Source organism: Scyliorhinus canicula, chromosome 9 (genome assembly GCF_902713615.1).
Source record: "Scyliorhinus canicula chromosome 9, sScyCan1.1, whole genome shotgun sequence".
Lineage (NCBI taxonomy): Eukaryota > Metazoa > Chordata > Chondrichthyes > Carcharhiniformes > Scyliorhinidae > Scyliorhinus > Scyliorhinus canicula.
In genome coordinates, this window is record NC_052154.1 from 100,262,586 (window position 1) to 100,284,823 (window position 22,238).

Here is a 22,238-nt window from a genome sequence, read left to right on the forward strand (position 1 = left end):
TGTGGACTGCACTTGATGCAGGGAAGCTAGAAGCAGACGTCTAACACTGGAGAAAATCCAACACTGTTTTATTCAACGATAGAACTGATATACATGTTCAGCTGTGGGTCAACACTATACTGAACTGACGGAGACCTTGTATTAGCCTGACCAGACTTATTAGCTACCGCGTGGTGTTTGCACTTGCTAGCTCGTGGACTCTGACTGTCTCAGTGGCTGGGTCCAGAGAGAGTGGGAAACCTAGTGCCCTCTGGCTTTATAGTGGTAGTGTCCTGTCTGGTGATTGGCTGCACTGTGTTGTGTGCTTACTGGTAATCCTGTATGTCAATCACTGCCTGTCTGCACCTCATTATATACATGAGTGGATATTATGACAGCCGTCTCCGCGCCGGTGCATGCACCTAGCGGCCGTTTCGTGCCGGTGCCGCGCAACATGGTGGAGCCCTACAGCGGGCTCACATTGAAGGAGGTAGGCCCCCTCCAGATAATGGGCGCCCATCAATCGGTAGCCCCCAATCGCGGGCCTGGATGCCGTGGAGGCCCCCCTGGAATCTGATCTCCCCGTCCCCCCACCAGGACGGCCACCGGGGCTGCGGGTCCGAGCTCCTGCCGGGTGGTACCAGGTTGGAACCATGCCGGTGGGACCCCGACCGGCGCCGCGTCGACTGCGTGGGTGCGATTGGCGCCGATTCTCCGGTTGCCGGGGAATCATGTCCCGGCGTCGGAGCGGCGTGGCAGGAATTTTCCGCGTCACCGGCGATTCTCCGACCCGGCACGGGCTCAGAGAATCCCGGCCCATCTCTTTGTGCCTTTGGACTTGGACATATCGTTAAGGCGTGGTGCACTTTGGGGTCTCGTTTTTGGAAGGAAGTTTTGCCAGCCTTGAGAGACTGACGGACAAATTTAGTTCCTTCCACCTTTTTTGTTTCTTTTAAATTTGAGATTTCTCATGTAAGTTTTATCTCTTCCTTCTACCTGACCCCACAAGTCTATCTCAAACCTGCATAGCCTTATTCTTTCTTTGGATCCTGCCCCTTTGGACGGAGTAAGGAGAAATGGTCTGGGGAACTAGGCCCTGAACTTACTGAGGAGGCTTGGAGAGAAGCCCTCTATATGGTCATTTCTACTTCATCTTCCCTTCCACCCTATCCCCGTAACCCATAAACTAATCCCGCCTATTCTATTTTGGTCACTAAGGGTAATTTATCATGGCCAATTCACCTAACCTGGATGTCTTTGGACTTGCGCCAGACTGAGTTTGATTCAGTTCAAAGTATTACATAGAACACATTGGATTAAGGCAAAGATGAGTGTATTATTTCGAGATGTGGAGAACAAGTGTGACCACTGCTCATTTACACCGGTGCATATGTTTTGGTCTTCTCCTGAGCTAGCTGGATACTGGGTTTCATTTATTGATATGATGTCGAAGATTTTAAGGGTGGTCCTAGAACCTTGCCCACTGCAACCAATATTTGGAGTCTCGCACTGTCTGGCATTCCACTCAGGGGTAGGGACGGACATTCTCGCCTTTCCCTCTTTAATATCCAGGAGGCAAATATTGCTTAATTGGAGGTCTCCCATGCATCAAAAGTATCCGCATGGATGGAAGACATGATGTCATTCCTACTCTGGAGAAGATTAAATATACCATTCGGGGCTCCGTGGGGAGGTTCTATCAGAGATGGTGGCCGTGCATCTCATTCTTTAAAGAACTGGATGTGGTCGAGAGTTAAGGGGGTTAGGTTATAATGGGGTTAGTTTAAAATCATAATTACTTAAACCAATGTATGTGTTTTTCACTTCCTTGGTACTGTATCTATACAATATGAAATGAAAATCACTTATTGTCACGACTAGGCTTCAAATGAAGTTACTGTGAAACGCCCCTAGTCGCCACATTCCAGCACCTGTTTGGGGAGGCTGTTACAGGAATCGAACCGTGCTGCTGGCTTGCTTGGTCTGCTTACAAAGCCAGCTATTTAGCCTTGTGCTAAACAGCCCCCAATATGGATGCTATCTATTTTAAAATAATTAACTATGCGCCACTAAGGATAGAGACTGCATCATCTGATAGGTCAAAGAAGTAATCTCTGTTAAATGTGATGCAGAGGTGGGCAGGGTGAATCAGCCCAAAGCTAATTCTTTTCTTGTACAGTGTGGTGTCATGGGACAGGGTTTAGAAACTCCAAAGTGTATTGTAGAGTTCCTGACTTTTTATGTTGAATTTGGCTAGGGGGAGCACAAGAGCCTCCCCTTCAGGTGTTATTCAACAGTCTTCCCAGACACTATAATCAAAATAAGCTTCAGGTTTAGCACAGGGCTAAAGAGCTGGCTTTTAAAGCATACTAAGGTAGGCCAGCAGCGCGGGTTCAATTCCTGTACCAGCCTCCCCGAACAGGTGCCGAAATGTGGCGACGAGGGGCTTTTCACAGTAACTTCATTTGAAGCCTACTTGTGACAAGCGATTTTCATTTTTATTTCTAAGAGCTGAGTTAACATTTATATAAACACACAGCAAGAATTTTTATCAATTACAAACATAAAGACACCCCACAGCTACAGAAATGAATTCCCCTTTAAATGTTCCAATTCAAAAACAAAATCCCATAAACCAAAAATCCCTATTCAAGGGCGTGGCCCAGCACTCTGCATTCTCACTTGAATAAGACTGGCTTTCCCTGAGATTCTGACCCCCGTCTCATCAGGTTTAAACCCTTCCGGAAAGCAAACAATGTCTTTTAAGTTACCAAAACAGCACGGTAGCATTGTGGATAGCACAATTGCTTCACAGCTCCAGAGTCCCAGGTTTGATTCCGGCTTGGGTCACTGTCTGTGCGGAGTCTGCACATCCTCCCTGTGTGTGCGTGGGTTTCCTCTGGGTGCTCTGGTTTCCTCCCACAGTCCAAAGATGTGCAGGTTAGGTGGATTGGCCATGATATATTGCCCTTAGTGTCCAAAATTGCCCTTAGTGTTGGGTGGGGTTACTGGGTTATGGGGATAGGGTGGAGGTGTTGACCTTGGGTAGGGTGCTCTTTCCAGGAGCCGATGCAGACTCGATGGGCCGAATGGCCTCCTTCTGCACTGTAAATTCTATGATAAAAACAGCAGGTAGCTATAATCAATGATTTTTTTACTGGAACAGATATTTGAAATGAAAATAGAAACATGAGTCCACAGCAGTCCAAACTGAAAGCAAAAGTAAAAACAGCTCACAGAGCCACAGCCCAACTCCACCTACACAATGACATCACTGATGCCATGTGATGGGACAAAAACCTTTCTTAAAAGGACACTACCTTGACAATGGACTTCATGTTGAATTTTATATCCCTCCTTTCCAGGTCTGCACTTGTGTCTTGTAGCCACCTGGGGTAGCCACCTGGGGTGGCCACTGCCCAACACAAAATGGAAGATTGCAAGGAATGCAGGGAAAATGGACATGTTGAAAAGCAAGCAGCTTGCAAGGCGATTGTGTATTGGGACGACTGCAGAAACCGGTTTCTGCTGCTTCAGAGACCAGACAGCACTGTGAAAGAAAACCCGTTAACATACTAATGAGGCAGTACCGGGCGAGTCCCAGATACAATGGACACAAGTTAAGCACAAATCGATACATTCTATGGAAGGCCAGACCCAGTGGCGCCAGAGAAGCCCAAAACAAAAGGTCCCAAGAACCGCCCCAGCAACCAAGGAACTGCCCTAGGATTGGGGGGTTCAAACATATCGATTGGGAAGAGACCCAATCGATTCCAAGCAGGTAAGGGAGTCCGCCCAAAGGGGCGTGGATCCCCTGGGACCTATAAAAGAAAGGTCCCACACACGGTTCAGTCTCCTGTCTCCGGGCTCCTGTCTTCTACTACAGCCGTCGAGCAGCAGCCACCAACAAGTAAGTGCCTAACGACGACGACCGCTACCAGACATAGGCACTCCTGACACCCTTGGCAATTGATAGTAATCCGAAGTCTGCAGACCAGAGCAGAGCAAGAGGCCTTGTTCCCTGACCTCGCAGTTCCTTCGAGATAAGTATTGGTTGTTTAGCGGTAGGAGTAAGTTTAATCCTTTAGCTTGTGTATGGGTAGTTATTATAATTGTATTATAATAAACTCTAGTTATTTGGACTGACTAATTGGTGTACGGTTTTATTGCTTTGAACTTCACCTTGAAGCTTGTGGCAGTGTCTTAACGGCACCTGGCGACTCCAGAGCTTAGAACGAGAAACAGAGCCAAGTGAGTGTTAAGCACACTCACCCAGAACGACCAACAGTCTCGGTAGACCTGATTGAATGGCCTGGTAAGTCACACCGCGATGTTCCTTTGCTCACCAAAAACAAGCTCCTTGGGCTGGATTCTCCGCACCCTTGCGCCGAAATCGCCGCCAGCGCAGTGGGGGAGAATAAATGTTCCCGCAAGAAATCGGGACCGACGCCAGTTTACTGATACTGCAGGCCCTGAAAAGCAGCGTACACGGGGTGTAAGCTGCACTGCCTGGGACCTACCTGGGGCCATTACTAGAGGTCCACTCAGCTATTCTCTGTCCCGACAGCTGAAGTCCTGTCGGCATGGAACTAATGTGCTCCAGCCAGTCGGGATACTCGCGTGGCAGCTGAAGACTCAGTCCGCGGCAGCCCTGGTCGGGGGCGGGCAGATCTGAGGTCAAGGAGGGCCTTGTAGGTCACCGGGCAGAGCTTGTGTGGGAGTTGAGAGTTGGGCACTCGGCCGATCGGGGGATCTACTTTGTGAGTCCAGCTTCGCGGTCCGAGTCCACCATAGAGTACGGCACGGCCGCCGGCGTGCACATGCGCGGCTTCCAACCTGGATGTGCGGGGGCCCATATCTGCAGCAAAAGCTGCGAGGTCCACTCCGGGTCCCTGCTAGCCCCCTGCAGGGCTGGAAATTCATGTCACTTTGATCCAAGTTTTCCTGGCGTGAAACTCTACCGTTTTGACGCCAGCGTGGGGACATAGTCCCAATAATGGAGAATCCAGTCCCTTATCTTTGTAGCGATGGAACTGGACTACAATGGCTCGTGGGGATCGGCATGGCAAAGGTTTTGGCCGAAGGGTGCGGTGGACTTGTCCATCTCCGGGGGTTTGGTGAATGTATCTTCGCCCACCATCTTTTTGAATAACTCTGACATAAACTGTCTTGGGGCTCGGCCTTCAGTCCCTTCTGGTATACTAATAATGCATAGATTTTGTCTCCTTGATTGGTTTTCCAGGTCATCGACTTTGCCCTACAACAACACTCTTTCCTTAATCACCCCAATCATCCTGTGCCCGTGGTCTGAAAGGACCTTCTCGATGTCGGTAAAGGTGCTGGCATGAGAATCAACAACTAAACAAATGATGTCAAGGGAGGACCAAATAGGACCCAAATACTCTTCCAATGAATTTTCCAACTCCAGAGCCAAACTTTGTTGGGATTTGTTGAGCTCAGTGACCAGAATTTCACTCATTTGTTAGAAGCGTGGAGGAGCTGGCGGCCATCTTAGCTGTAGCCGTCTCAGTAGGGTTATCATTAAATATTTTCCAGTCCGTATGTTTACATTTCTTGGGCATATTTGAAAAAAACGTGTTCCTTGAGTGTTTAAATAATTTTTTGCGGCGGCAAATAACAATATACTGACACATAAAGAGAGAACTTGTAAAAAGGATAGTCGGGAGAAACACCACATGCCCTTCCCTTGCATCATGCAACTGGAAGTTGACAGAACTAAACTTAAGAGAAAGTATGTAATTTCTCAAAGGAGGGAGCAGGTCAAGAGATTGGACAGAACATAAAAAACAGCAAAGAATGACGAAGAAAATTAAAATGAGATAAAGCTAGCTAGAAGTACCAAGACATGGTGAAAGTTTCTGCAAGTATTTTAGAAAATAAAGAGTTACCAAAGTGAACATTGGCCATATAGAAAGTGAGCCTGTGGAATTAATAATGGAAAGGAAGGAGATGGCAAATGAATTAAACAGATTTTGTGCATTCGTCTTCACCATAGATGATAGAAGTAACATTCCAGAAGTAGCTGTAAATCAGGAAATGGAAAGGAGAAAGGAACTCAGGAAATTTACAATCACCGGGGGAGTGATACCGAGGAAAGTGTTGGAGCCACGGGTGACCAGTCCCCAGGTTCTCATGGACTTCATCCTAGGGTCTTAAAAGAAGTGGCTAAAGAGATAGTTGATGGGTTGGTTTTAGTTTTTTTTAAATGTTCTAGATTAGGGGAGGATTCCATTAGATTGGAAAATACAGAATGTAACTCCTTTATTCATAGTTACATAGAAGATAGGAGGAAGGGGAGGCCTTTTGGCCCTTCGAGCCTGCTCCGCCATTGATCATGATCATGGCTGATCATCCAACTCAATAGCCTAATCCTGCTTTCTCCCCATAGCCTTTGATCCCATTCTCCCCTAGTGCTATATCTAGCCGCCTCTTGAATATATTCAATGTTTTAGCATCAACTACTTCCTGTGGTAATGAATTCCACAGGCTCACCACTCTTTGGGTGAAGAAATGTCTTCTTCTATCTGTCCGAAATGTTTTAACCTGAATCCTCAGACTGTGACCCCTGGTTCTGGACACACCCATCATTGGTAACATCTTCCCTGCATCTACCCTGTCTAGTCCCGTTAAAATTTTATAAGTCTCTATGAGATTCCCCCTCATTCTTCTGAACTCCAGCGAGAACAATCCCAACCTCGTCAATCTCTCCTCATATGACAGTCCCACCATCCCTGGAATCAGTCTGGTAAACCTTCGCTGCACTCCCTCGAGAGCAAGACATCCTTCCTCAGAGAAGGAGACCAAAACTGCACAATATTCCAGGTGGGGTCTCACCAAGGCCATGTATAATTGCAGCAACACATCCAAACTTCTATACTCGAAACCTTCTTTACCACCTGCTGCACCTGCATGCTTACCTTCAGTGACTGGTGCATAAGGACATCCAGGTCCTGCTTCACACTCCCCTCTCCCAATTTACAACCATTCAGGTAGTAATCTGCCTTCCTGTTTTTGCTTCCAAAGTGAATAACCTCACACTTATCCCAATTATACCGCATCTGTCATTGATTTGTCCACTCACCCAACCTTTCCAGATCATGCTGTAGGATCCCTGCATCTTCGTCACAGTTCACCCTCCCACCCAATTTGCTATCGTCTGCAAACTTTGAGATGTTACATGTTGTTCCCTCATCCAAATTATTAATATATATTGTGAATAGCTGGGGTCCCAGCACCCTCAAGTTGCTGCCTACCAATTTGAAAATAACCCATTAATCCCAACTCTTTGTTTCCTCTCTGCCAACCAGTTTTCTATCCACCTCAATACATTTCCCCCAACCCCATGCGCTTTAATTTTGCACAATAATCTTTTATGCGGGACTTTGTCAAACGCCTTCTGAAAGTCCACATTGACTGGCTCCCCCTTATCAACTGCACTGGTTATATCTTCAAAGAATTCCAACGGATTTGTCAAGTATGATTTTCCCTTCATAAATCCATGCCGACTCTGACTGATCATGCCACTGCTTTCTAAATGTTCCGCTATAAAGACCTTGATAATGTATTCAAGCATTTTCCCCACTACCGATGTTAGGCTTACTGGTCTATAATTCCCTGTGTTCTCTCTACCTCCCTTTTTGAATATTGAAGTGATGTGACCTACCCTCCAATCTGCAAGGTCAGTTCCAGAGTCTATAGAATCCTGGAAGATGATAACAATGCATCCACTATTTCCAGAGCCACCTCCTTAAGCACTCTGGGATGCAGATTCTCAGGAACTGGGGACTTATCCGCCTTCAACCCCATCAATTTTCCCAGCACCATTTCTCTACTAATGTTGATCTCCCTCAGTTCTTCCCTCTGACTAAACCTTTCATTCTCCAACATTTCTGGTATCTGATTTGTGTCCTCTTTTGTGAAGACAGAACCAAAGCATGTATTCAATTGCTCAGCCATTGTTTTGTCCCTTCCTATGCATTCCCCTGTTTTTGTCTGTAGGCGGCCTACATTTCTCTTTACCAATCTCTTTCTCTTCACATATCTATAGAAACTCTTAGTGTCAGTCCTTATGTTCCCTGCAAGCTTCCTTTTGTACTGTACTTTCCCCTTCTTTTTTAAAAATAAATTTAATTTTTTCCAATTAAGGGGCAATTTAGCATGGCGAATCCACCGAGCCTGCACATCTTTGGGTTGTGTGGGTGAAACCCATGCAAACACGGGGACAATGCCACGTGGTAGTGAGACGAGGAATAGGGAGAGAGAGCAATTAAACACGTGGCTACAGGGGTGGTGCAGGCGGGAGGGATTCAGATTTCTGGATAACTGGGGCTCTTTCTGGGGAAGGTGGGACCTCTATAGACAGGATGGTCTACATCTGAACCTGAGGGGCACCAATATCCTGGGGGGGAGATTTGTTAGTGCTCTTTGGGGGGGTTTAAACTAATTCAGCAGGGGCATGGGAACCTGGATTGTAGTTTTGGGGTACGGGAGATTGAGAGTATAGAGGTCAGGAGCACAGATTTGACTTCGCAGGAGGGTGCCAGTGTTCAGGTAGGTGGTTTGAAGTGTGTCTACTTCAATGCCAGGAGTATACGAAATAAGGTAGGGGAACTGGCAGCATGGGTTGGTACCTGGGACTTCGATGTTGTGGCCATTTCAGAGACATGGATAGAGCAGGGACAGGAATGGTTGTTGCAGGTTCCGGGGTTTAGGTGTTTTAGTAAGCTCAGAGAAGGGGGCAAAAGAGGGGGAGGTGTGGCGCTGCTAGTCAAGGACAGTATTACGGTGGCGGAAAGGATGCTAGATGGGGACTCTTCTTCCGAGGTAGTATGGGCTGAGGTTAGAAACAGGAAAGGAGAGGTCACCCTTTTGGGAGTTTTCTGTAGGCCACCTAATAGTTCTAGGGATATAGAGGAAAGGATGGCGAAGATGATTCTGGAAAAGAGCGAAAGTAACAAGGTAGTTGTTATGGGAGACTTTAACTTTCCAAATATTGACTGGAAAAGATATAGTTCGAGTACATTAGATAGGTCGTTCTTTGTACAATGTGTGCAGGAGGGTTTCCTGACACCGTATGTTGACAGGCCAACAAGAGGCGAGGCCACATTGGATTTGGTTTTGGGTAATGAACCAGGCCAGGTGTTAGATCTGGAGGTAGGTGAGCACTTTGGAGACAGTGACCACATTTCGGTGACCTTTACGTTAGTGATGGAAAGGGATAAGTATACCCCGCAGGGCAAGAGTTATAGCTGGGGGAAGGGCAATTATGATGCCATTAGACATGACTTAGGATGTGTAGGTTGGAGAAGTAGGCTGCAAGGGTTGGGCACACTGGATATGTGGAGCTTGTTCAAGGAACAGCTATTGGGTGTTCTTGATAAGTACGTACCAGTCAGGCAGGGAGGAAGGGGTAGAGCGAGGGAACCGTGGTTTCCCAAAGAAGTGGAATCTCTTGTTAAGAGGAAGAAGGAGGCCTATGTGAAGATGAGGCGTGAAGTTTCAGTTGGGGCGCTTGATAGTTACAAGGAAGCGAGGAAGGATCTAAAGAGAGAGCTAAGACGAGCAAGGAGGGGACATGAGAAGTCTTTGGCAGGTAGGATCAAGGAAAACCCAAAAGCTTTCTATAGGTATGTCAGGAATAAAAGAATGACTAGGGTAAGAGTAGGGCCAGTCAAGGACAGTGGTGGGAGGTTGTGTGTGGAGGCTGAGGAGATAAGCGAGATACTAAATGAATACTTTTCGTCAGTATTCACTCAGGAAAAAGATAATGTTGTGGAGGAGAATGCTGAGACCCAGGCTATTAGAATAGATGGCATTGAGGTGCGTAGGGAAGAAGTGTTGGCAATTCTGGACAAGGTGAAAATAGATAAGTCGCCGGGGCCTGATGGGATTTATCCTAGGATTCTCTGGGAAGCCAGGGAAGAGATTGCTGAGCCTTTGGCTTTGATTTTTATGTCATCATTGGCTACAGGAATAGTGCCAGAGGACTGGAGGATAGCAAATGTGGTCCCTTTGTTCAAGAAGGGGTGTAGAGATAACCCCGGTAACTATAGGCCGGTGAGCCTTACGTCTGTTGTGGGTAAAGTCTTGGAGAGGATTATAAGAGATACGATTTATAATCATCTAGATAGGAATAATATGATTAGGGATAGTCAGCATGGTTTTGTGAACGGTAGGTCATGTCTCACAAACCTTATCGAGTTCTTTGAGAAGGTGACTGAACAGGTAGACGAGGGTAGAGCAGTTGATGTGGTGTATATGGATTTCAGTAAAGCGTTTGATAAGGTTCCCCACGGTCGGCTATTGCAGAAAATACGGAGGCTGGGGATTGAGGGTGATTTAGAGATGTGGATCAGAAATTGGCTAGTTGAAAGAAGACAGAGGGTGGTGGTTGATGGCAAATGTTCAGAATGGAGTTCAGTTACGAGTGGCGTACCACAAGGATCTGTTCTGCGGCCGTTGCTGTTTGTCATTTTTATAAATGACCTAGAGGAGGGCACAGAAGGTTGGGTGAGTAAATTTACAAATGACACTAAAGTCGGTGGAGTTGTAGACAGTGTGGAAGGATGTTGCAGGTTACAGAGGGACATAGATATGCTGCAGAGCTGGGCTGAGAGGTGGCAAATGGAGTTTAATGTAGAGAAGTGTGAGGTGATTCACTTTGGAAAGAATAACAGGAATGCGGAATATTTGGCTAATGGTAAAATTCTTGGTAGTGTGGATCAGCAGAGGGATCTCGGTGTCCATGTACATAGATCCCTGAAAGTTGCCACCCAGGTTGATAGGGTTGTGAAGAAGGCCTATGGTGTGTTGGCCTTTGTTGGTAGAGGGATTGAGTTCCGGAGCAATGAGGTCATGTTGCAGCTGTACAAAACTCTGGTACGGCCACATTTGGAGTATTGCGTACAGTTCTGGTTGCCTCATTATAGGAAGGACGTGGAAGCTTTGGAACGGGTGCAGAGGAGATTTACCAGGATGTTTCCTGGTATGGAGGGAAAATCTTATGAGGAAAGGCTGATGCACTTGAGGTTGTTTTCGTTAGAGAGAAGTAGGTTAAGAGGTGACTTAATAGACGCATACAAAATGATCAGAGGGTTAGATAGGGTGGACAGTGAGAGCCTTCTCCCGCGGATGGAGGTGGCTAGCACGAGAGGACATAGCCTTAAATTGAGGGGTAATAGATATTGGACAGAGGTTAGAGGTAGGTTTTTTACGCAAAGAGTGGTGAGGCCGTGGAATGCCTTACCTGCAACAGTAGTGAACTCGCCAACATTGAGGGCATTTAAAAGTTTATTGGATAAGCATATGGATGATAATGGCATAGTGTAGGTTAGATGGCCTTTAGTTTTTGACTTCCCATGTCGGTGCAACATCGTGGGCCGAAGGGCCTGTACTGCGCTGTATCGTTCTATGTTCTATGTTCTAATGTGCAAACTCCACACGGACAATGATGCAGAGCTGAGATCGAACCTGGGACCTTGGCGCCGTGAGGCAGCAGGGCTAACCCACTACCCCAACTTTCCCCTTCTTAATCAATCCCTTTGGCCTTCTTTGCTGAATTCTAAACTGCTTCCAATCCTCAGACCTATTATTTTTCTTCGCCAATCCTTGGATCGGATACTATTTCTGATTTCCTTTGTAAGCCATGGATTGGCCATCTTACCCCCTTTGCTTTTGTGCCAGACAGGAATGAACAGTTGCTATGGTTCCCCCATGCGTTCTGTGAATGTTTGACATTGCCGAGCCACTGTCACCCCTTTAAGAAACTTTCCTCAATCTATCAAGGCCAACTCACGCCTCATATCTTCACAGTTCCCTAGTCTCCGAATCAACTACTTCACTCTCCATCTTGCCAAGAAATACTATCGTGTTATGGTCGCTCATCCACAAGGGGTCTCGCACAGCCAGATTGGCAATGATTCCCTTCTAATTACACAGTACCCAGTCTAAGATGGCCTTCTCTCTAGTTGGTTCCTCCACATATTGGTCAAGAAAACCATCCGGTATACAATCCAGGAATTCCTCCTCTATGGTATTGTGGCTAATTTGATTTGCCCAATCTATGTGAAGATTAAAATCATCCATGATCACCAATATTGCCTTATTACATGCATCTCTAATTTGGTGTTTAATGCCATTCCCAACATCACCACTGCAGTTTGGGCAGTCTATATATGACACCCACTAATGATTTTTGTCCCTTGGTATTTCTCAACTCTACCCATACAGATTCCACATTGTCAGAGCTAATATGCATTCTCACTACTGTGCTAATTTCTTCTTTAACCAGCAGTGCCACACCACCATCTTTTCTTTTATGCCTGTCCGTCCTAAATACTGAAAACACTGGGATATTCAGTTCCCATCCCTGGTCACCCTGCAGCCATGTCTCCGTAATCCAAATTATATCATTCCAATTTATATCTCTCTGCGTGATTAGTTCATCCACTTTATTACAAATATTTTGTTTGTAATATTTTTGATTTAAGCCCATTTCAAATTAACGTATTTTACTTCTTTACTGGCAGCTTTTGGGATTTGGCCTCGCACTTCTGGATGGGATAGATCCCAATGTTTCCAATTTTGTGGGAACTGGAATTATTCTTACAAAAACTATTCATGTTGGATGTTTGCTTCGTCTGGAACCAAACACTCAGGCTCAGGTATGTGCCTGAATAGCTGGTATAACTTGAGATTTCATGGAAAATTAAACTGTTAGACAGGGAGACTGATGTAGATATATTTACCTGATACCACATCATTGTTCTGGTTTTGTAAATTGTGATTTTCACTGCAAAAAATGTTTTCCTTGCAGCAGGTTAACTTCAAGTGATCTGTTCCTGCTCTCAGCTCAAAATGAGAATGAGGAGCAATGTCACCATTGCAGTTTGGATTTTTAAAATGTTAATTCACTCTTTCTCCTTTCTCTGGTTGTGTTGCATGACTCAAATAGTCAACTGCACAGAATGCTTGAATCCCAGTGGGTGGGATATTCTGGCCCGTCTGCCACCGGGTTATTCCAGCTCCGCCTGCTGCCAGGATCGTCCAGTCCCATCGAAATGGACTGTTGGCTGGACCACTAAATATTCTGGTTCAGGACCCACCAGAACAGGGCTGGAAAATCCCAGCCAGTGTTCCCAACATCCCAACTGGTCTTAATGACTGGAAAATTGGGAGTGATGCTTGGCAGGTCTGATGTCCTTTATACAATTCTCTGTTCTGCACTCTTGGAAGGTGTGGCAACTGAGGAATGGAGTCCTTCAGTTTCAAAACCATTATAATACCTGGTAGCCAGGATACAGTCAGTTGAGAAAGAATTACAGGATGCAAAGGAGAGTGACAAAATCATTTGCTAATTACAAGAATAAGCTGGGTGAAGGTTAAAATCTTAATCTTGCAGACCAGAGAGAAAATGGTCAATGCTAAATTGTACAGAGATAAATATTAACAGTCGATTCAAATATGTTATACTGAAATGAAGGTAGGATGGTCCTAATAGATGAGAAAATATATCATTGTGGAACTGAAAGCTAGATTAGATAATAGATGGAGCACCTTCTTGGAGTAATTGTTTGGAGTGTTCTTCATGCAACCAAGTAAAAAGGGGAAGTCTTCGGCTGGTTTTGAGACTGGAGTGTTACATAGATGGGTTTTGATTAATTGAATGGCCTTTGCTCAACCTTGACTTCCTAAATCTACCCAATTTACTTAAATATTATCCCACACACACACTCAGGCAGGTGGGTTGCAATTTTCGTAATATATTAAAAAGTCTTGGATCTAATTGCACATGCTGTTTATGAAATCTTATTTCTTGTTACGTTTTTGTCACATTTTCATGCCTGCTTTTTGCTGTTACAAATTTATGTCTCCACAATTTTAATGGACTTTGCCCATAAAACCTGCAATTATACCTGAATCATATTTCTGTTTTGTGTCTTTCAATACCTCAGCCAGTACTGCGGACAAGCTCGCATGCTCCAACTAATCAGTCTCAGACTTGACTCAGTGGTAACACTCTCACCTCTGAGTAGGGTTGCCAGATATAATCGGGGAGCTTCGTCGCATAACTTACCCCGTGCTCTAGCCATGAATTGGTCAACATACCATCCTTGTGAAGTACAGCTTCATATACCAATTGGAAAGCAAAAATACTAATTTCCCAATTGGAAGATATTTGACTGTCAGCCAAACAACCTTTTCTCTACCATGTTTTAATGTCTGGTGAAGAGAATTCAAAGAAAATGACAAAAAAGCAATCTTTAAAAAAAAAAAATCATTATTTTCCGACAGGTTTGCAGAGCTGTGTTCTGGAGATTGATCTTCAATCCTTCAAAATTCCAGGCCAATCCTGGACAATTGGCAACCCCACCTCTGAGTCACAAGTTTGTGGGTTCAGTTCTCATTCCAGAGATTTAAAGAGACAGAAGTACTGTCTTGGAGTGGTGACATTAAACTGAGGCCTTGGTGGCCGCAAAAATGGAGTTCCCTTAGTGTCCTACCTAATATGAATCCTGTTGCCAACATAATTAAAACAGGAATTTAAAAACTGCTATAAATGCCCAGCAGGTTTGGCAGCATCACTGGAAAGACAATTTTAAAAAATAATTTTAGAGTACCCAATTCTTTTTTTTTCAAATTAAAGGGCAATTTAGCTTGACCAATCCACCTACCCTGCACACCTTTGGGTTGTAGGGGTGAGACCCACACAGCCACGTGGAGAATGTGCAAACTTCACATGAACAGTGACCCGGAGCCGGGCTCAATCCCGGGACTTCAGTGCCGTTCGACAGCAGTGGTAACCACTGTGTCACGTTCTGCCCACTGGAAAGACAGAGTTTACATTAAAAGTTTATAACTTACGGTCAGAACTGGGAATAATTAGAGATATAAGTGTTCAACAAAATACAATGTGGCGGGGTGAATGTTGAGTGCAGCAGGATACACATTACTCAGGATGCACGAGGTGCATTTATTGAAGGACAAGGCCAGAAAGCATTGTCGGAGATACAGGATCTGAGAGCATTGTTTTAAGGTACAGCTTTGCCGCAGGTACAAGGCCTGAGAGCACTCTGAGGTACGGGTTGGGCAGCATTGTGTGATCTACAGGTCCTGACAGCATTGTCTGATGTACAGGACCTGAGAGCATTGTATGATCCACAGGTCCTGAGAGCATTGTCTGAAGTGCAGGACCTGAGAGCATTGTCTGATGTACAGGACCTGAGAGCATTGTCTGATGTACAGGACCTGAGAGCATTGTCTGATGTTCATGACCTGAGAGCCATGTCTGATGTACAGAACCTGAGAGCATTGTTTGATGTACAGGACCTAAGAGCATTGTGTGATGTACAGGTCCTGAGAGCATTGTCTAATGTACAGGACCTGAGAGCATTGTCTGATGTACAGGACCTGAGAGCATTGTGTGATGTACAGGACCTGAGAGCATTGTCTGATGTACAGGTCCTGAGAGCATTGTCTGAAGTGCAGGACCTGAGAGCATTGTCTGATGTACAGGACCTGAGAGCATTGTATGATGTTCATGACCTGAGAGCCATGTCTGATGTTCATGACCTGAGAGCCATGTCTGATGTACAGAACCTGAGAGCATTGTTTGATGTACAGGACCTAAGAGCATTGTGTGATGTACAGGTCCTGAGAGCATTGTCTAATGTACAGGACCTGAGAGCATTGTCTGATGTACAGGACCTGAGAGCATTGTGTGATGTACAGGACCTGAGAGCATTGTCTGATGTACAGGTCCTGAGAGCATTGTCTGAAGTGCAGGACCTGAGAGCATTGTCTGATGTACAGGACCTGAGAGCATTGTATGATGTTCATGACCTGAGAGCCATGTCTGATGTACAGAACCTGAGAGCATTGTTTGATGTACAGGACCTGAGAGCATTGTCTGTTGTACAGGACCTGAGAGCATTGTGTGATGTACAGGTCCTGAGAGCATTGTCTGATGTACAGGACCTGAGAGCATTGTCTGATGTACAGGACCTGAGAGCATTGTGTGATCCACAGGTCCTGAGAGCCTTGTCTGATGTACAGGACCTGAGAGCATTGTCTGATGTACAGGACCTAAGAGCATTGTGTGATGTACAGGTCCTGAGAGCATTGTCTGATGTACAGGACCTGAGAGCATTGTCTGATGTACAGGACCTGAGAGCATTGTGTGATGTACAGGCCCTGAGAGCATTGTCTGATGTACAGGACCTGAGAGCATTGTCTGATTACATAGATTACATAGAATTTACAGTGCAGAAGAAGGCAATTCGGCCCATCGTGTCTGCACCAGCTCTTGGAAAGAGCTCCCTACCCCCTATCCAAGGTCAACACCGCCACCCTATCCCCATTACCCAGTAACCCCACCCAACACTAAGGGCAATTTTGGATACTAAGGGCAATTTATCATGGCCAATCCACCTAACCCGCACATCTTTGGACTGTGGGAGGAAACCGGAGCACCCGGAGGAAACCCACGCACACACGGGGAGGATGAGCAGACTCCGCACAGACAGTGACCCAAGCCGGAATCGAACCTGGGACCCTGGAGCTGTGAAGCGATTGTGCTATCCACAAAGCTACCGTGCTGCCCCGATGTACAGGACCTGAGAGCATTGTGTGATCCACAGGTCCTGAGAGCATTGTCTCATGCACAGGACCTGAGAGCATTGTGTGATGTACAGGTCCTGAGAGCATTGTCTGATGTACAGGACCTGAGAGCATTGTTTGATGTACAGGACCTGAGAGCATTGTCTGATGTACAGGACCTGAGAGCATTGTGTAATCCACAGGTCCTGAGAGCATTGTTTGATGTACAGGACTTGAGAGCATTGTCTGATGTACAGGACCTGAGAGCATTGTCTGATGTACAGGACCTGAGAGCATTGTCTGATGTACAGGACCTGAGAGCATTGTGTGATGTACAGGTCCTGAAAGCATTGTCTGATGTACAGGACCTGAGAGCAGTGTCTGATTACATAGATTACATAGAATTTACAGTGCAGAAGGAGGCCATTCGGCCCATCGAGTCTGTACCAGCTCTTGGAAAGAGCTCCCTACCCCCTATCCAAGGTCAACACCGCCACCCTATCCCCATTACCCAGTAACCCCACCCAACACTAAGGGCAATTGTGGATACTAAGGGCAATTTATCATGGCCAATCCACCTAACCCGCACATCTTTGGACTGTGGAAGGAAACCGGAGCACCCGGAGGAAACCCGCGCACACACGGGGAGGATGAGCAGACTCCGCACAGACAGTGACCCAAGCCGGAATCGAACCTGGGACCCTGGAGCTGTGAAGCGATTGTGCTATCCACAAGGCTACCGTGCTGCCCCGATGTACAGGACCTGAGAGCATTGTGTGATCCACAGGTCCTGAGAGCATTGTCTGATGCACAGGACCTGAGAGCATTGTGTGATGTACAGGTCTTGAGAGCATTGTCTGATGTACAGGACCTGAGAGCATTGTCTGATGTACAGGACCTGAGAGCATTGTCTGATGTACAGGACCTGAGAGCATTGTGTAATCCACAGGTCCTGAGAGCATTGTCTGATGTACAGGACCTGAGAACATTGTCTGATGTACAGGACCTGAGAGCATTGTCTGATGTACAGGACCTGAGAGCATTGTATGATCCACAGGTCCTGAGAGCATTGTCTGATGTACAGAACCTGAGAGCATTGTTTGATGTACAGGACCTGAGAACATTGTCTGATGTACAGGACCTGAGAGCATTGTCTGATGTACAGGACCTGAGAGCATTGTGTGATCCACAGCTCCTGATAGCATTGTCTGATGCACAGGACCTGAGAGCATTGTCTGAAGTGCAGGACCTGAGAGCATTGCCTGATCCACAGGTCCTGAGTGCATTGTCTGATGTACAGAACCTGAGAGCATTGTTTGATGTACAGGACCTGAGAACATTGTCTGATGTACAGGACCTGAGAGCATCGTCTGATGTACAGGACCTGAGAGCATTGTATGATCCACAGGTCCTGACAGCATTGTCTGATGTACAGGACCTGAGAGCATTGTCTGATGTACAGGACCTGAGAGCATTGTGTGATCCACAGGTCCTGAGAGCATTGTCTGATGTAGAGGACCTGAGAGCATTGTCTGACGTACAGGACCTGAGAGCATTGTCTGATGTACAGGACCTGAGAGCAGTGTGTGATCCACAGGTCCTGAGAGCATTGTCTGATGTAGAGGACCTGAGAGCATTGTCTGATGTACAGGACCTGAGAGTATTGTCTGATGTACAGAACCTGAGAGCATTGTTTGATGTACAGGACCTGAGAACATTGTCTGATGTACAGGACCTGAGAGCATTGTCTGATGTACAGGACCTGAGAGCATTGTGTGATGTGCAGGACCTGAGAGCATTGTCTGATGTACAGGACCTGAGAGCCTTGTGTGATCCACAGGTCCTGAGAGCATTGTCTGATGTAGAGGACCTGAGAGCATTGTGTGATCCACAGGTCCTGAGAGCATTATCTGATGTACAGGACCTGAGAGCATTGCCTGATGTACAGAACCTGAGAGCATTGTGTGATCCACAGCTCCTGAGAGCATTGTCTGAAGTGCAGGACCTGAGAGCATTGTTTGATGTACAGGACCTGAGAGCATTGTCTGATGTAGAGGACCTGAGAGCATTGTGTGATCCACAGGTCCTGAGAGCATTGTCTGATGTACAGGTCCTGAGAGCATTGTGTGATCCACAGGTCCTGAGAACATTGTCTGAAGTGCAGGACCTGAGAGCATTGTCTGACGTACAGGACCTGAGAGCATTGTGTGATGTACAGGACCTGAGAGCATTGTCTGATCCACAGGTCCTGAGTGCATTGTCTGATGTACAGAACCTGAGAGCATTGTTTGATGTACAGGACCTGAGAACATTGTCTGATGTACAGGATCTGAGAGCATCGTCTGATGTACAGGACCTGAGAGCATTGTATGATCCACAGGTCCTGACAGCATTGTCTGATGTACAGGACCTGAGAGCATTGTCTGATGTACAGGACCTGAGAGCATTGTGTGATCCACAGGTCCTGAGAGCATTGTCTGATGTAGAGGACCTGAGAGCATTGTCTGACGTACAGGACCTGAGAGCATTGTCTGATGTACAGGACCTGAGAGCAGTGTGTGATCCACAGGTCCTGAGAGCATTGTCTGATGTAGAGGACCTGAGGGCATTGTCTGACGTACAGGACCTGAGAGTATTGTCTGATGTACAGAACCTGAGAGCATTGTTTGATGTACAGGACCTGAGAACATTGTCTGATGTACAGGACCTGAGAGCATTGTCTGATGTACAGGACCTGAGAGCATTGTGTGATGTGCAGGACCTGAGAGCATTGTCTGATGTACAGGACCTGAGAGCCTTGTGTGATCCACAGGTCCTGAGAGCATTGTCTGATGTAGAGGACCTGAGAGCATTGTGTGATCCACAGGTCCTGAGAGCATTATCTGATGTACAGGACCTGAGAGCATTGCCTGATGTACAGGACCTGAGAGCATTGTGTGATCCACAGCTCCTGAGAGCATTGTCTGAAGTGCAGGACCTGAGAGCATTGTTTGATGTACAGGACCTGAGAGCATTGTCTGATGTAGAGGACCTGAGAGCATTGTGTGATCCACAGGCCCTGAGAACATTGTCTGAAGTGCAGGACCTGAGAGCATTGTCTGATGTACAGGACCTGAGAGCATTGTGTGATGTACAGGCCCTGAGAGCATTGTCTGATGTACAGGACCTGAGAGCATTGTCTGATTACATAGATTACATAGAATTTACAGTGCAGAAGAAGGCAATTCGGCCCATCGTGTCTGAACCAGCTCTTGGAAAGAGCTCCCTACCCCCTATCCAAGGTCAACACCGCCACCCTATCCCCATTACCCAGTAACCCCACCCAACACTAAGGGCAATTTTGGATACTAAGGGCAATTTATCATGGCCAATCCACCTAACCCGCACATCTTTGGACTGTGGGAGGAAACCGGAGCACCCGGAGGAAACCCACGCACACACGGGGAGGATGAGCAGACTCCGCACAGACAGTGACCCAAGCCGGAATCGAACCTGGGACCCTGGAGCTGTGAAGCGATTGTGCTATCCACAAAGCTACCGTGCTGCCCCGATGTACAGGACCTGAGAGCATTGTGTGATCCACAGGTCCTGAGAGCATTGTCTCATGCACAGGACCTGAGAGCATTGTGTGATGTACAGGTCCTGAGAGCATTGTCTGATGTACAGGACCTGAGAGCATTGTTTGATGTACAGGACCTGAGAGCATTGTCTGATGTACAGGACCTGAGAGCATTGTGTAATCCACAGGTCCTGAGAGCATTGTTTGATGTACAGGACTTGAGAGCATTGTCTGATGTACAGGACCTGAGAACATTGTCTGATGTACAGGACCTGAGAGCATTGTATGATGTTCATGACCTGAGAGCCATGTCTGATGTACAGAACCTGAGAGCATTGTTTGATGTACAGGACCTGAGAGCATTGTCTGTTGTACAGGACCTGAGAGCATTGTGTGATGTACAGGTCCTGAGAGCATTGTCTGATGTACAGGACCTGAGAGCATTGTCTGATGTACAGGACCTGAGAGCATTGTGTGATCCACAGGTCCTGAGAGCATTGTCTGATGTACAGGACCTGAGAGCATTGTCTGATGTACAGGACCTAAGAGCATTGTGTGATGTACAGGTCCTGAGAGCATTGTCTGATGTACAGGACCTGAGAGCATTGTCTGATGTACAGGACCTGAGAGCATTGTGTGATGTACAGGCCCTGAGAGCATTGTCTGATGTACAGGACCTGAGAGCATTGTCTGATTACATAGATTACATAGAATTTACAGTGCAGAAGAAGGCAATTCGGCCCATCGTGTCTGCACCAGCTCTTGGAAAGAGCTCCCTACCCCCTATCCAAGGTCAACACCGCCACCCTATCCCCATTACCCAGTAACCCCACCCAACACTAAGGGCAATTTTGGATACTAAGGGCAATTTATCATGGCCAATCCACCTAACCCACACATCTTTGGACTGTGGGAGGAAACCGGAGCACCCGGAGGAAACCCACGCACACACGGGGAGGATGAGCAGACTCCGCACAGACAGTGACCCAAGCCGGAATCGAACCTGGGACCCTGGAGCTGTGAAGCGATTGTGCTATCCACAAAGCTACCGTGCTGCCCCGATGTACAGGACCTGAGAGCATTGTGTGATCCACAGGTCCTGAGAGCATTGTCTCATGCACAGGACCTGAGAGCATTGTGTGATGTACAGGTCCTGAGAGCATTGTCTGATGTACAGGACCTGAGAGCATTGTTTGATGTACAGGACCTGAGAGCATTGTCTGATGTACAGGACCTGAGAGCATTGTGTAATCCACAGGTCCTGAGAGCATTGTTTGATGTACAGGACTTGAGAGCATTGTCTGATGTACAGGACCTGAGAGCATTGTCTGATGTACAGGACCTGAGAGCATTGTCTGATGTACAGGACCTGAGAGCATTGTGTGATGTACAGGTCCTGAAAGCATTGTCTGATGTACAGGACCTGAGAGCAGTGTCTGATTACATAGATTACATAGAATTTACAGTGCAGAAGGAGGCCATTCGGCCCATCGAGTCTGTACCAGCTCTTGGAAAGAGCTCCCTACCCCCTATCCAAGGTCAACACCGCCACCCTATCCCCATTACCCAGTAACCCCACCCAACACTAAGGGCAATTGTGGATACTAAGGGCAATTTATCATGGCCAATCCACCTAACCCGCACATCTTTGGACTGTGGAAGGAAACCGGAGCACCCGGAGGAAACCCGCGCACACACGGGGAGGATGAGCAGACTCCGCACAGACAGTGACCCAAGCCGGAATCGAACCTGGGACCCTGGAGCTGTGAAGCGATTGTGCTATCCACAAGGCTACCGTGCTGCCCCGATGTACAGGACCTGAGAGCATTGTGTGATCCACAGGTCCTGAGAGCATTGTCTGATGCACAGGACCTGAGAGCATTGTGTGATGTACAGGTCTTGAGAGCATTGTCTGATGTACAGGACCTGAGAGCATTGTCTGATGTACAGGACCTGAGAGCATTGTCTGATGTACAGGACCTGAGAGCATTGTGTAATCCACAGGTCCTGAGAGCATTGTCTGATGTACAGGACCTGAGAGCATTGTCTGATGTACAGGACCTGAGAGCATTGTCTGATGTAC

At 46.8% G+C, this 22,238-nt stretch overlaps 1 protein-coding gene across 12 annotated transcripts in view; it reads left to right on the forward strand.

The window, feature by feature from the left end:
* The window catches only part of LOC119971578 (AP-2 complex subunit alpha-2-like), a 527,190-nt gene that overhangs the window by 481,175 nt on the left and 23,777 nt on the right, over positions 1-22,238 (forward strand). For 8 of the 12 annotated variants that reach the window (XM_038807337.1, XM_038807343.1, XM_038807342.1 and 5 more), the window contains one exon: positions 12,528-12,662. The exons of 3 other annotated variants lie outside the window; for them this stretch is intronic. In XM_038807337.1, the coding sequence (XP_038663265.1) occupies positions 12,528-12,662 (135 nt within the window). Of the gene's footprint in view, positions 1-12,527; positions 12,663-22,238 lie in introns of those variants that run through there. One more of the 12 variants, XM_038807345.1, reaches the window with a different exon arrangement.